The sequence below is a fragment of the Dreissena polymorpha genome, chromosome 9 (assembly GCF_020536995.1).
Source record: "Dreissena polymorpha isolate Duluth1 chromosome 9, UMN_Dpol_1.0, whole genome shotgun sequence".
In the NCBI taxonomy this organism is placed as follows: Eukaryota; Metazoa; Mollusca; class Bivalvia; order Myida; family Dreissenidae; genus Dreissena; species Dreissena polymorpha.
This window is the reverse complement of record NC_068363.1, coordinates 76,000,852-76,017,181: the sequence shown is the minus strand read 5'-3', so window position 1 is coordinate 76,017,181 and position 16,330 is coordinate 76,000,852. Positions and strand designations below refer to the sequence as shown.

The 16,330-nt window shown below is 35.5% G+C and overlaps 2 protein-coding genes across 5 annotated transcripts in view; one reads left to right on the top strand and one right to left on the bottom strand.

Moving 5' to 3' along the window:
• The window catches only part of LOC127845395 (uncharacterized), a 232,783-nt gene that overhangs the window by 85,701 nt on the left and 130,752 nt on the right, over positions 1–16,330 (top strand). The window lies entirely within an intron of this gene.
• Positions 606–16,100, bottom strand: LOC127845403 (solute carrier family 35 member C2-like). Its single transcript, XM_052376291.1, has 10 exons — positions 15,960–16,100; positions 13,554–13,856; positions 12,168–12,318; positions 9,710–9,773; positions 7,901–7,973; positions 6,811–6,979; positions 5,465–5,548; positions 3,152–3,327; positions 2,308–2,431; positions 606–1,910 (listed from the first exon to the last, which is right to left on the bottom strand). The coding sequence occupies exons 2-10, from the start codon at positions 13,767–13,769 to the stop codon at positions 1,777–1,779; spliced, it is 1,191 nt and encodes a 396-aa protein (XP_052232251.1). The 5' UTR covers positions 13,770–13,856; positions 15,960–16,100; the 3' UTR covers positions 606–1,776.

Genomic DNA, 16,330 nt, shown 5'->3' with positions numbered 1-16,330 from the left:
AACCGACCGATCCTCGGACGGCTATCGTCGCGGTATCGACTTAGCGAAAGAATGCCGGAAAGTTTTACTGAATTGAATGTTGTCCGGACGCGTTTCCTCTTCGCACATACATGATGAAACCCTACCCTATCAGTATCTCAAGCTTGACGAACGTATATATAAATACAGGACATCAAGAGCACGCAGGGTAGTCGAAAACGCCTTGGTCGTACTCGCAATTATGTTTCGCTAAGTCAACAAAATTTGTGGTTATTAGATTAAAACGAAATATACATTACTGGGCTAGATTTTATTCTTGTCAATTGGTATGTCGTAAGAATTGCTGAAACATCTTAATCACTTTCTGGGAAAACCTGGTTTCATACATTTGCGTAATAGGGACAAAACTTTCACATGGTATTATTTTGTTGAAGTTAAGTATATTCTAAAGGCAAATCCAGTTTAGGCGGAAAGTGTTGTGCCTGATTTTGTGAAGACTGCACAGGCTTATCTGAGACAACACCCTCGGCACATGCATTAAGCCCTGTTTTCCCAGAGCGCTGGTCATTTGTTCAGAGTCTAGTTGATGTTTTGAAACCTTCCAATTGTGTCAGGATAAAACAATATTTCTTTCAACAATTAATCATGGTAGATGTTGAAGAAACAGCAAACACTGTAAAATAATAAATATTCGTCATCATAAAATGTTGAGGTTTGTCAGAATATTACTTTTTCGTGGGCACTTGTATTTTTCGTTTAAAGGATGTCTCGAAAATCCAGTTGCGATGGACAGTGTCGTCCCTGATTAGCCTGATATTTTGTGGTCTCATAAGCACACATTATGGCTCCTCGTCAACAGTTCATAGATACAAAGGCTTATCTGGAGCTACACAGTTTGGATACGTCAGACCTAGTATGGCACAACGCAACAAAAATTACAATATAGTGATAATTTATTTATATTGTTAACAATAAGCGCCCTCAATATAACATAACAAACATTTTAGATTAATTTACATCTAATAAAAGATAATCTATAACTCATTTGATGTTATACTATTATATAGTATATAGTATAACTATTTATAATCATACTAATTTAATACATCATATACACTTAAAATATGATAAAACAAGGAATGAATCAAGATATTAGGCAGATTTATATAAATTCAATACATTAATCTGTGTCCCACTCATTACATAATACTTTAAAACTCCAAAACAACACGAATATGTTAATAAATATGTACACATGTAGCCCTTACAAAAATGAGTCTTGTTCTGAGAAAACTGGGCATAATGCATGTGTGTAAAGTGTCGTCCCAGATTAGCCTGTGCAGCCGGCACAGGCTAATCAGAGACGACACTTTCCACTTTTATGACATTTTTCGTGTAAATGAAGTCTCTTCTTAGCAAAAATCAAATTCAGGCGGACTGCACAGGCTAATCTGGAACGACATATGCACATGCATTATGCCCAGTTTTCTCAGAATGCGACTCAAATAATTCTATATATAAGCCTCACGTTGGAAAAATGAGGTTTCATGCATGTGGGTAAAGTGTCGTCCCAGATAAGCATAAGAAGTCCGCACAGGCTAATCAAGGGTGACACTTTCCACCTAAACTGGATTTTAGCTATGCAGAGACTCACAAAAAACACAACTAAAGTGGAAAGTGTTGTCACTGAATGGCAAGTGATTTCTGCGCAGGCTAACCTGGAATGACACTTGATGCACATGCATGAAGACCGGTTTTCCCAAAGTAAGGCTCATAAATATAAATCAATTGCACGATTCAGTTTGTAAGTAATCTTCCCTTGACACTGTATATTTCTTCATCTTCATCGTCACTGATATTTGCAGTGTTATCCATCTTCAGCATTTGAATACTGTCCTCTCGCAATGGCGAAGATAAGGATTTTTCTCTATCTGAAATATATCATTGGTTAAATTAATATGATGACTTGAAAGAAGCTTTAAAAAAGCCTTTTTCTGGAAAATTGTGGTTTAATACATGGGCGTTAAGTGTTGTTGCAGATTAGGCTGTGCAGTCGGCACATGCTAATCAGGGACGTCTGATTTTACGTATCTTTTTTGTTATGAAAGTCTCTAATTTTACTAAAATCCAGTCTTTAAAGAAAGTGTCGTTCTTGATAAGCTTGTTCAGACAGCACAAACTAATCATGGAAGAGAGTTTATGTAAATTAATTAAGCCCAAATTTCAAGAAAAAGAAAATTTACTATGCACTTAACGACTAAATGCAGTTCAATCCTTATCATGCAAATTGCTTTTATGATACAGAAAAACAAGGAAAAGACAACTCACTATTGACTGCCTTTATAACTACATGCAGAGTTATCCCTACAAGGCACACAATCAGCCCAATGCCGTTCACCATGTTCATCGTGTCCCCATTGACTTTGTGAGCAATGTACAGCGTGCACACCTCCTGAAACGAGATAAAATGGTACATGTAGCATGCGTTAGAAATGTGTTTTTTTTAACGTTTAGTCTGACAACCAGATTCAGCCAATTAGCCGTAAAACCGAATTCGAAGTGAATCCCCATATTGTCATATTTTCCAAACAGCAAATAGATTTTTTTGTTTGAAAATATTGGCATCATTTCCTTATCAAGGGAAGGCTGGATTTTTTTATGGGTATCCTTTCACAATTTTGAAATTTTAAGCAAGCCTGTCTCTAGGAAAACGAGGTTTAACAAGACTATTGCCAAGCAATAAAAGTCCCCTAGCGGTGAAACCAGAATTCTTGACGTAGGAACAAAATGAAATGACATGCATAATGTCCATATTGCCATCTGTCCATGTTTAAAGTTTCATAAAAAAATATGAAGAACTTTTTAAGTTATCAAAGGATCCAGAAAAGTGTGACAGACTGACTGACACACAGAGCGCAAACCATAAGTCCCCTCCAGTTTCACCGGTAGGGGACAATAAATGTGCATTAAGTGTTGCCCAAGATTAGCCTGTGTGTTCCCCACAGACTAATCAGGGACGACACTTTCTGCTTTAATGATATTGCCCTTTAAAAGAAATATCGTCTAATAAAAAAAACAGTTTAAGCAAAAAAAGTCGTCCTAAAACTTTTTACGCATGCATTTAGCCCAGTTTTCAAAGATAGAAAGAGGCACAAAAGTCTCCTCAACTCACCTTGAAAATCCCTGAGATGGACAGTGTGAGACTGGAGGTCTGTGACAAAAGGAGATACTCTGAAAACTCAAGCATAAAGGCCAGTAGGGCTCCCAATAACACCAGGCCGCAGTTGCGCAGTAGAACGCCGTACTCACTGAACCGGAAAAATTGGTCAGTCGTTGACAATGGTATGCCTGAATAAAAATATTGGGTACTTTCTAAGAAAACTGCTAAATGCATGTGCGTCATCCAAGAGTCATTTAAGATTAGCCTGTGCAGTCTGCTCATGCTAATCGGGGACTACAAATTCTGCCAAACAGGATTTTCATTTAGAAGATATATCCTTGAAATAAAAATATTTCACAAAAGCAGGTGTGGACCATGATTAGCCGGTGCAGACTGCACAGTCTATCATGGGATGAGGTGTGGACCATGATTAGCCGGTGCAGACTGCACAGTCTATCATGGGATGAGGTGTGGACCATGATTAGCCGGTGCAGACTGCACAGTCTATCATGGGATGAGGTGTGGACCATGATTAGCCGGTGCAGACTGCACAGTCTATCATGGGATGAGGTGTGGACCATGATTAGCCGGTGCAGACTGCACAGTCTATCATGGGATGAGGTGTGGACCATGATTAGCCGGTGCAGACTGCACAGTCTATCATGGGATGAGGTGTGGACCATGATTAGCCGGTGCAGACTGCACAGTCTATCATGGGATGAGGTGTGGACCATGATTAGCCGGTGCAGACTGCACAGTCTATCATGGGATGAGGTGTGGACCATGATTAGCCGGTGCAGACTGCACAGTCTATGTGGACCATGATTAGCCGGTGCAGACTGCACAGTCTATGTGGACCATGATTAGCCGGTGCAGACTGCACAGTCTATGTGGACCATGATTAGCCGGTGCAGACTGCACAGTCTATGTGGACCATGATTAGCCGGTGCAGACTGCACAGTCTATGTGGACCATGATTAGCCGGTGCAGACTGCACAGTCTATGTGGACCATGATTAGCCGGTGCAGACTGCACAGTCTATGTGGACCATGATTAGCCGGTGCAGACTGCACAGTCTATGTGGACCATGATTAGCCGGTGCAGACTGCACAGTCTATGTGGACCATGATTAGCCGGTGCAGACTGCACAGTCTATGTGGACCATGATTAGCCGGTGCAGACTGCACAGTCTATGTGGACCATGATTAGCCGGTGCAGACTGCACAGTCTATGTGGACCATGATTAGCCGGTGCAGACTGCACAGTCTAGCAGGTGTGGACCATGATTAGCCGGTGCAGACTGCACAGTCTATGTGGACCATGATTAGCCGGTGCAGACTGCACAGTCTATGTGGACCATGATTAGCCGGTGCAGACTGCACAGTCTATGTGGACCATGATTAGCCGGTGCAGACTGCACAGTCTATCATGGGATGACACTTAGGGCACATGCATTATACATTTTTTTCCCAAATTTAATTTTAAGGACTATAACTCAAATAATAAAATCTTTACAAAGCAGCAAATTGAATTAAGAAATGAGATAACATAACCCTGACCCTTCCTTATCTACACCACTTTTTCTTCATCAAATTCCATTTAATATAAAACAAAAACAAAACTTTAAAATTCTAAAGAAAATTTTGCTTCTGATAATTTTAACCGGAGGGAACACTGCATTATATGAAGTTTAAAGTTCAAAAGCAATCATAACTCAAGAGTTAAGACCTATATATTACTTTTATTTAATACAATTTTAATACATGGAGTTGTCTGCAAAAGCCAAATAAATATTTAAAGAACAGGTCCTGGAAACAGTTCAATGAATAAGGGCATCAGCTGTTATGAAAGAAAATCATTTTCTTTTATGCTTTCCGATGCTTTATAGAGAAATATCAGTGAATTAAAACTGATATTTCATTTGTTTCAAACAGTGAAAAATAACTGAAAATTATCGATAATTTTCATTGTTTGACCGGACCTATTTTAAGATATCGTTAGTTTTCCAGTTGTGACCCCCCAATGTTACCAAGGGCGATTACTTTGCATTGAATATTTATAAAAACAAATGGATAAGCTTCCCTCGAACATACATGTACTAACATGGGGGCACCTAACTGGGCATTATATTGTCCAGAATGGCAAAAATACACAAATATTCACTTGAAAGCATAAAATAAAAAGAAAATTTGTTGGAATTTTTTTTTTGATTGCGCCACAAGTGAAAAAATATTTTTCTATGATCATGAGTGAATTAAAATCAATATTCCACCAAATCCAACAATTATCCTCGATTTATTTTTTGTATATAAGCCTACAGTTTACCTTCAAATCCTGCGGACAATGGAATGAGGCCTACAATCATCCAAGGCTGAATGTGGTACATGGTGTCTAGTGGGTTGTGTAGACCTGAAATGATGAAGTAGAAACATTGAATGTGGTACATGGTGTCTAGTGGATTGTGTAGACCTGAAATGATGAAGTAGAAACATTGAATGTGGTACATGGTGTCTAGTGGATTGCGTAGACCTGAAATGAAGAAGTAGACACATTGAATGTGGTACATGGTGTCTAGTGGGTTGTGTAGACCTGAAATGATGAAGTAGAAACATTGAATGTGGTACATGGTGTCTAGTGGATTGCGTAGACCTGAAATGAAGAAGTAGACACATTGAATGTGGTACATGGTGTCTAGTGGGTTGTGTAGACCTGAAATGATGAAGTAGAAACATTGAATGTGGTACATGGTGTCTAGTGGATTGTGCAGACCTGAAATGAAGAAGTAGACACATTGAATGTGGTACATGGTGTCTAGTGGATTGTGCAGACCTGAAATGAAGAAGTAGACACATTGAATGTGGTACATTGTGTCTAGTGGATTGTGTAGACCTGAAATGATGAAGCAGAAACCTTGTCAGTCTTGACCAAACTTATTCATAACTTGAACACAACCAGTAAGGCAGTCATCACAATAAGCACTTGCTTCAGGCAATTTATTTACATTGTATATCATTACTTGAGACCGACAAAAATGATACAAACCCTCCTATACGAAATACTAGTACTAGTACGCACAATTTAAAGTTTACCAGTTCTTGATCTTCTTTAAGGTCCACGAAAAAACATTAACCTCCCTATGTGATAACGGGGCTTAAAACATGTACGTAAGTGTCATCTAAATCTAGCCTGTGCAGTCCACCCAGGCCAATCAGAGATGACAGGTACTATCTTGACTTGATATTCTTGATAAGAGACTCTTTAAACCATAAATTCCATAAAAGCATAAATTAATAAATCTGTTTTACCTATCTACTATGTTTTATTGTTCATTTAGATGGCATTCTGGTTACACCTCGTGGCTAGTAATGGATTTAGCACTTTCACTGAGACTGCCTCCTTTAAATGCCCTTACATCATCAATATGAGTCTAACAACACACAAAAAATGCCTGAAATAACAAAACCTATGGTAAACCTAGGATTTCTATAACATAAGTTACATTGTAAAATTTATCTTTTTTTAATACAATTAATGTTTGCCAATACAGACCAAAGCACAAATGCTATGCCTAATTATTCTTAAGACATGCGGAATGCACAGGCTAACCTGGGACGACACAACACACATGCATTAAGCCCCATTTTCCCAGATCATTTTCTTTTCATTTTTACCGAGCTCATTTTTCTGCATGACGACCTGGGCCAGTGTCCAGCGCAGTCCAGACAGCAGTGAGGCAGTCATCACCATGGCGAACCCCTCCGCGTTGAACTGTGTGGAATGGTAGGTGAACATGAACAGACCCGTGGCGATGAACAGCACTACCACCACAAGTGACCAGCGCTGGAAGGGAAAGAATAGGTACACAATATACACAAGGTCATCAAGGTCAGCTTAGTTCTGGTGGACAGTGCTTATGGCTTATCTAGCACAACACTTTCTGCTTGAACCCTTTGCATGCTGGGTAATTTGTCATCTGCTAAAATGTCGTCTGCTGAATTTCTAAAATTAGCATTTTCTTCGATTTTTTTCAAAGAATACTATCAGAATAGCAAACAGTTTGGATCCAGATGAGACGCCACGTTCTGTGGCGTCTCATCTGGATCCAAACTGTTTGCAAAGGCCTTTAAAATTCAGCTCCAGCGCTTTAAGGGTTAATAAAATAACAAGTTTACTATAACTCTTTACAATACCTCAAATTTTATTAACAAAATTGTTTTAATTATAGTTATATAATTTTTAAGATGTAAACTAAATAAAATTTAGATATAAGAATCAAATTCATTGAATTGATATCCCCGCCAATATGCTTCTGGACACTCATACCAAGTTTCAATGAAATCCGCCAGAGCACTTCCAAGATATGGCTCTGGACACACACAAAAGCATTTTTCAAGATACAAAGGGCCATAACTCTGTTATTAACACATTGTGTACAATGCCATTTGGCGTGCATCATCCTATTATCCATATATATACTCATACCAAGTTTCAATGAAATCTGCCAAAGCACTTCCAAGATATGGCTCCCGATGGACGAACGGACGGAAAGATGGACGGAGGGACAACGCCAAAACAATATTCCTACGCCTATGGCGGTGGATAATTATCATCTGATACTTTTTTAAGTGGGATTTGTTTTCAAATTGGGATTTTTTTTTTACATTTTACTGTAGCAATGGCTCTGTTACTTGGACTCATAGATAAGCCAGAAAAAGGCCTGGTAATAAAGTCATACATTTATACAACAAATACAAAACCTACCCATTTTTCTAGCCGCATTATCAATGCAAAAAATAGAATGAATATCACAGCCGTAGATTTGGACATGGTGTATCTGAAGAAAAGATCAACATAATTTTAGTTTGTTACATGCTAACATATTCTTATGAATTAAAATTATTTAATGCATTCAACAAGAGAAAATTCTTGACAATTTTTTTCCTTCTTTATAAAGTACCGGAAAACGGAACTTTCCCAATGAGAAAAAACTACAAAGTTCCCAATTGCTGTAAAAAAAATTATTTTCCCTATGCAGCTCTATAGCTTGAACCTTACTTAAGTAATAATAATATTGACAACAGTAAGTTATCAATTTTTAAGTATTTGGGAGCAAAAAAGCAACTACACCAATTTCCAAATATGAAGATTTCACGACGCAAATTTTCCCAATTTCAGTATTTTTCGCGCACATTTTTCCTAACTGGGTTGGTACCAGTACTTTTTCCAATTGGGAAAAACAATCGCTGCTCTGTAAGCTGTGTTACAGGAAAAACTGTCTTAAAGATGCTAATGCAAGCAGTTTGAACAAATTATGAATGGGGCTACAGTCCGCCAATTAAAAACAAGAGGGCCATGATGGTACTGAATTGCTCACCTGACTAACCAAATACAATCCCAACCCAGATTTCATCAAGATAAACATTCTGACCAAATTTCATAAAGATTGGATGAAAACTGTGACCTCTATTGTCTAAACAAGGTTTTTCTATTATTTGACCTAGTGATCTAGTTTTTGACCCCAAGTGACCCATATACAATCCCAACCCAGATTTCATCAAGATAAACATTCTGATCAAATTTTATAAAGATTGGATGAAAACTGTGACCTGTATTGTCTACACAAGGTTTTTCAATTATTTGACCTAGTGGCCTAGATTTTGACCCCAGATGACCCAAATAAAATCCCAACCCAGATTTCATCAAGATAAACATTCTGATCAAATTTTATAAAGATTGGATGAAAACTGTAACCTCTATTGTCTACACAAGGTTTTTCTATTATTTGACCTAGTGACCTAGATTTTGACCCCAGATGACCCAAATACAATCCCAACCCAGATTTCATCAAGATAAACATTCTGACCAAATTTCATCAAGATTGGATGAAAACTGTGACCTCTATTGTCTATACAAGGTTTTTCTATTATTTGACCTAGTGACCTAGTTTTTGACCTAGTGACCTAGTTTTTGACCTAGTGACCTAGTTTTTGACACCAGATGACCCAAATACAATCCCAACCCAGATTTCATCAAAATAAACATTCTGACCAAATTTCATAAAGATTGGATGAAAACTGCGACCTCTATTGTCTACACAAGGTTTTTCTATTATTTGACCTAGTGACCTAGTTTTTGACCCCAGATGACCCAAATACAATCCCAACCCAGATTTTATTTATATAAACATTCTGACCAAATTTCATAAAGATTGGATGAAAACTGTGACCTCTACTGTCTACACAAACAAATTGTTGACGGACGCACGCACGCACACACTGTCACATAAGCTCACCATGTCACTTCGTGACAGGTGAGCTAAAAATCTATCAAGGTTATTAGTCAACCATTGCGTCTAATTGGTAAGTGCTTGCGTTCAAGGTGCTTATGTCCATTCACCATTTATCATCCAAATTTACACAACCCAACTGTTTCATTTTGTTTGCATCATATTTTGTCTAGGCAAAAATTTTCAAATAATAACGTTATTTTTTGTCTTATACATGTTTATATCAAATACATGTGCTGTTATCTAGAAGTACTGAATTTTTTCTAAATATTTCATATACTTACAATGAAACAGTAATGAATTCAAAACTCCAGTTGGATAGGCCAATGTCTAAGGCACTTGTGATTCCTGAAAATAGAAAGTACATCTATTTCACAGCACTTTGACTGGAGCTGTAAAGGAAAATGTTGCAACTCGTAAAGGTCTAAAGCAATCATTTGAAATATTAAGGTTGGTAACAATAACATAATGTGAACTTAAATAAATATGATCAATGACATTAACCTTTTTTCAGCAAAATTGCTTATATTGTAATGCATATTCCAGAATAAAGCAGTTTATTTGTATAAACAATAATTACCTAAAAGTGTCTTGGAGTTATAAATGTTGCATTATATAAAAAAAAATAATATAAAAATTTGGAAACCTTCAATTGTTTTTTTTTGGACAATAATTGGGACATTTGTAGATTATTCCAAATTAGGAAAGTGTCGTTTTCTGGTACTTTATAAAGAAGGAAAACAATCGCTGTATTCCAATGTGTTTGTTTAAAATTTGAGAATAATTCAAATTAATGTTCCACTTATTATGGTGAGTAAATAATAGTGAGTTTACAGTATCTGCTTAAACCCTTTTCCGCCTAGAAGCAAAGTGAAAATAGCTATGTGTAACCAGCATAAAACTAGAACAGCCTGTAGCTATGTGCAACCAGCATAAAACTAGAACAGCCTGCAAGTTAATGGCAGTCTTATCAGGTTTCATGCTGTTTGCTTCTCAAATTCAGGGTTGGCATGTTAACCGGTCAATTGAGTATTGACCGGGCTGGCGGTCAATACCCGGCTTAAACCGGTCAATACTGGTCATTACTGGTCGATTGAAAATTGAAGCATTTAAACATCACAAAGGAGCTATTTTATATTAAATCAATAATTATTCTGTAATTGATAAAAAAAAGTTATTTATTGCAAAAAAAATCTTTAAAGCTGTAAAAAATTACTTCTTTATTATTTTTGGAAACAGCCTCAAATTCATAAGGACTAAGGCAATATCTTTATCTCAGTGTATCACATCTGTTACTAAAGTATTATTACTATTGTAGTTACCGAAGTATTTCACTTATCTTTTGATATATCTATTTGATAAGCAGATAGACAAACAGAACTCTTGTGTTTTCTAGGGTCATAAATCTCGCCCCTAAGCCTTAATTGGTAATAAAATGCATGCAGTGTTATGTCTCTGATATTGACAATGAAGCAAATCTGCCCTTAGGCTATTTTATATCACTCAAACAAAAGGAGATTACTTGCTATTAATTTAATAGTTACTTCCAACTTGTCTTCTTTCGGTATTAAGAGGTTTTTTTTCCTTTCATATTTTAAAGTTCAATTGGTATTCAAATGAATAATCAATCAAAGTTCTTGATTTTGACAACAAATAATGTTTTCCAGTTGTGGGTCTACTCTAGACACTTCTGTTCAATTATTTCTTTTAATAATTATTTCTTATTATGTTTTTTATTTGTATATCAATGGAGAATAAAAGATTTGTTCACTATTTTATTTCTAAGAATCTTTGCAACAATACATGACAAGTAAGGGTCGTGTCAAAAAGGTGCCAATTAAGGCCCTATTATCAGTTTTGGGTGCCCCAACCTGTATAGGTGAGAAGACTGTGGGGAAAGTGGGGCATGAGGAACAACTAATACACAGTAATTGACAGGTTCTTGTTGAACCAAGCACAGAATTATCTGAGCATTCATAATTCATTAGAATTGAAAAAAAAGTTCAATTGACCAGAAAAATCCAATTGACCAACTTTGACTAATTTGCACAATTTTGAGAGATTGGCCTACAAATTGCATGGACAGGTTTAAAATAGTGGGAATTATAAGCTTAAGACATTATTGGCAACATGTTTGTTTAATTTTTAGTATCAATATTGTTTAATTAGGCATAAAATATTAATAAAAATTGGGGGTAAAGTTCAACTGACCAGTATTGACCAGTTATGACCACTTTGGGAGTATTGACCAAGGCAGTTTGAACCAGTTAAAAACGGGGGCGGTCGATTGATGCCAACCCTGCTTCTCATCGATACCTTAGGGTTGGAAATAAGGCCTTTAAAACGTGAATCTAGTTAAAAAAGTCATTTATTTCATTTCATTTTCTAAGATGTTACAAATCGTTCCAATGAATATTTTAGTGGAAAAGGGTTTATTTACACAGCTCCAAAGTTCTAAGGCCGGAATGATCCACTGGTAGAATGGGCTTTGCTCTTTAATGATTTGTGTTTTTTTTTAATCTGCAAAAGGAAAGCTTGTTTATTTTTATTTTTTCTGGAATTTTTTATTTTTTTTCAAATATTATAATTTCGTTAGTATAAACATAAATGATGTTAATTATAAATACTAAAATCTGTAAACGAGTCCCATTAAAAGTAAATAAAAGAATATTTTTAAAATGGCTGTGTAGTAATGGTACTCACTGAAACATCTCAATGGGGAAAAGGGTTAAACGTGAATACCTGCGGGAGCCACTCTCTTGCAGTATACACCCCAGGGAAGTATTACACGAGGTTTGCCAGTCTTGCACTCTATCAGGTTCCTCATGAGAGCTGATATCATGAACTTCACAACCAGGTGGGCCATTGTTAATGAGAGAGGGTAATTCCAGTGCTGTAATGAATGTTCCAGTGCTGTAATGAATGTTATGAGATGCACTCTTGTAAACGGTGCTTCATGCATATGCGTAAAGTACAGTCCCAGATTAGCCTGTGCAACTGGATTTTTGTTAAGAAAAGACTTCCTTAAAACAAAAAACTCCATACAGGCAAAAAGTGTTGTCCCCCATTCGCCTGTGCTGGCTGATACTTATATTTATGCACATGTATTAAGCCCAATTTTCTCAGAGTTCTGCCGATATGTTTGCCTGTTTGATATGTTTGATTTGTTTGATATGATATTAAACTGCTGGTATATACAATAAAATAATGGTTAAACATTTCTTGAAATTAACAGTTTGACCCTATCAGCACATTGTACTGATGGGTAGCAATAAATATGTGCATAAATTGTATGTCTATATAAATCTGATTATAAGAGACAGCCATGTTCAAAAGTTACTATTAGCTGGAATTATGGTGGTATCACAAAAACCATGCATACGGGGGGATGGTTCCTATTCTGTGTTTTACACAGGCGAACATTTGTTGATTCCTTATTTAGACATCCAGGACATTTGTTATATGATTATAGTATGTTTATTCCAGTAATTGGTTACTACATTTTACAGCCAAAACATTAACTATGCTTAATAGATTTTTTTGCAGAGTTTTTTTACTGTCTGGGCTGTCAAAATAACATAGGAACCAATGTGGGGGAGTGCAAAACAAGAGATGTGTTTGTCAGAAACACAATGTCCCCTATTGCGCCACTTTGAAATAAAATTTCAATATATCATTATCAGGTTTAGAAATTTAAAGCTAATTACTTCCCTTGAATTGCATTTTTTTAGACTTTTGACCATGAAGGATGACCTTGACCTTTCACCACTCAAAATGTGCAGCTTCATGAGATACACATGCATGCCAAATATCAAGTTGCTATCTTCAATTAAAAAAGTTATGACCAAACTTTAACGAAGGTTATTTTAAAAATAATGTGTTTATTATTGTTTCTGTGACTTTTTGTGAAGTTCAGTAAAAATATAGAAAATATATAGAAATAACAATTACTTGTGTTTATACCTCGCATAAAATTTAATGCTTCAATATTGATAGGTCAGTGTTTTGTGGTGAGTACATAAATGTGTTATAATTTTTTTTTTTAAATTGTTATTTTTATGCCAAATAAATCACGTTAAGACGTTAATAAAATATCATAATAAGTTCATAAGTTTCTAACAAGTTTACCTTGATAAAACGCTGATTATAGAAGGTAAGCCCAATAGAAAAGGCATAGTAGAACAAGACCAGTGCCAACGTTTTGACGGCAAGTGTAAGGAAGGACACTGAAGTGAGAGATTTTTTAAGATTCTCTGCTTTGGGTTTCATCGAGGTCTTCAGTTTGACCAGTTGAACATGGGCAGTGGCTTCCAACTCTCGTATTTTCTTCTCAGCTGCAGTCATTGTTCAAGTAGCGGAGTTGTGGGTGAAAATAAATGAAGTTATGTGATTATCCATTCATGGTATGGCCTCTGGAAATGTGCAATTAGTCTGAAAAAAAAGATAATTAAATATTTTTTAGACAGGTGAATACAAATTAATCATTTAATTAAACATTGAATCAATAATAACATTAAGAGATCTGTTTTATTGAAACCCACAGAAAAAAACTAACAAAATGAAGCTTATCAAGCTTTTCTCTATAACTGTGATTTATTTATAGATAATTATTAGAAAACTTACACTTCTGAGTTTTGAATTTTAATTGCATATAATTAATAATAAAAAGATACTTTAGTGGACTAAATATTATTTTGTGCTAGATAACATCTTTTTGTCCATTGGATACAAACAGTGATTCAAAGACCCATCAATTTGTATAGGAGGTTTTGGGGATTCCGATAATGACGTCACGTTTGCGCATGCTCAAATTTTGGCCGTCAAAACTGCGGCCATTCTGCTATTGTTTGCATTGATGAAGCGCATCGTGATAAGGTTACAAACATATTCGCGAGCCTTTTGAAGAACAAAAAATACTGAGAAATTGAAATTCTTTCAGATTAAATTGAATCCAATGAACGAACACAACTAAGGACGAAAACAAACAACAAATTGATTGATTTTATGTAATAAACATATAGAAACTGATTTGAACCTATTTGTCTGTAAAAACTTACCTTGTTACAGATTAACTAAATCCTCTTGATAAATGTTAATGTTTTTTATTTAATTGTTCACACCAATTTTGACACTCTTTGTTTAAGCATTTTAACCCAGTGTTTAATTGCCCCTTTCTTTATCACAAACCAATTATCTCGATATGATCGGATACTGTCCAGACAATTACTAAGAAAACAGTGAGTCATAAACCCAGGGACCTATACTTGTATGACTCTGTATGGGGTCTCTGCATAAACCACATGTGTCTGGTCATTAAACACAATTTATGATACCTCCATGTCATCACTAGACATATTAAGTCAAAAACTTAACAGTTGCTTTAATAAAATATTTGAACATATTTAAAAATAGACATTTGTCTGAAATGGATTAACAGCTAGGAACTATTAAGTATATATATTGGCCAGTTCAAACATAATAATAAAGTGTTTAATAACTATACATTTAAAATATTGTACACATTTACTGCTACACAATTAACTTTTTTAACGGGTACCTGCAAATGTAAACTCTGCTATAATGTGTAAAGATCGTGCGTTACTGCAGTGTTCGAAACATCATCGTGAAAACAAGCAATCGCGTTTTGTCATTATAGGGATATAAAATACTTGCGTTAAATAAATTTTATTTGTGTAGATTAATGGTATCATAAAATGCAAGATTTGTATCGCTCATTATCACTACAGACGAGTTTTCAATATACGTGTACATGCAAAGACAGTTCAATTTGCAAAATATGCAGGTGTTTTTTCAATTTGAATGCTTAAATTTATTAATATTTTCATTCAATGTTAATGAAACGAAAATTCATTCAATGTAAAAGAAAATTAAAAATACATTTCAAGATTGAAATGTATTGAGCTATTTTAGGGCTTTGTTTTACAACTGATTCAATGCACCCCTTACACTAAATTTCAATCGTTGATGAAAAATAACAGTATCGCATCCACACCACTTATAATAATATTCAAATTATTATATGTTTTATTATTTTTGAAATATCATTTATTAAATTCTTATTTTAAAAAAGAATACGGGTATTTATAGTTTTGTGAAATTGTAAGTATTAAGTCTTCCGACGACCTTTACTCTGATACAATGTAATTGGCCGCGATCAAGAAGTTGACGGCCAATCTATTTTTAGTAAAGGAAAACCCCTCTTGTGACGTCACACAAAAACCTCCTATAACGGGGGCTAAAGAATTCAGTGCAAAGTTTCACTGTTGATTATGCACATTTACAAAATCAGACTAAAATACGTGATATTGTGTCCGGGAAATACTCAAAAACCAGTAGTCTATATGGAAGACGGTATTCGTACATGGGCGCAACAATGTAACGCATGCGCGATTGCCGGCGCTTATTGCTACCAGTACCGGCTATCCGATTTATCCAGTCCGGATTTACACCCAGTTGTATAATTAAAAGAAACAAACACAGTACTAAAGACAACAAAACAAATCTAAAAAATACCTTCATAAAACGTTAACATTATATTAATAAGGCAACTATATATATCATCATATTGTAAATAATCTGACTTCTAAACTCATCTCTGCATTCATTTTATTTTATTTGACAGCTGGCAAAACAAGTTATCACCCATGATTTGGGTTACATACAACTAATATTTTACAATGCACGATTCCAACGAGACTCGGGATTTCTCTATCTATCTATATATACTGCTAGTCGCCAACAATTAGCATTACAAGCAGGTGCGTGTCAGTGCTAGGAAATTAAGGAAGAAGTGTATAGGAGATAAAAGTAATACATAATGTATTTGTGAGACATAGAAACAAAGGTGATAGTGTTAGTTAAAAGAAGGAATATACAGATAAAAG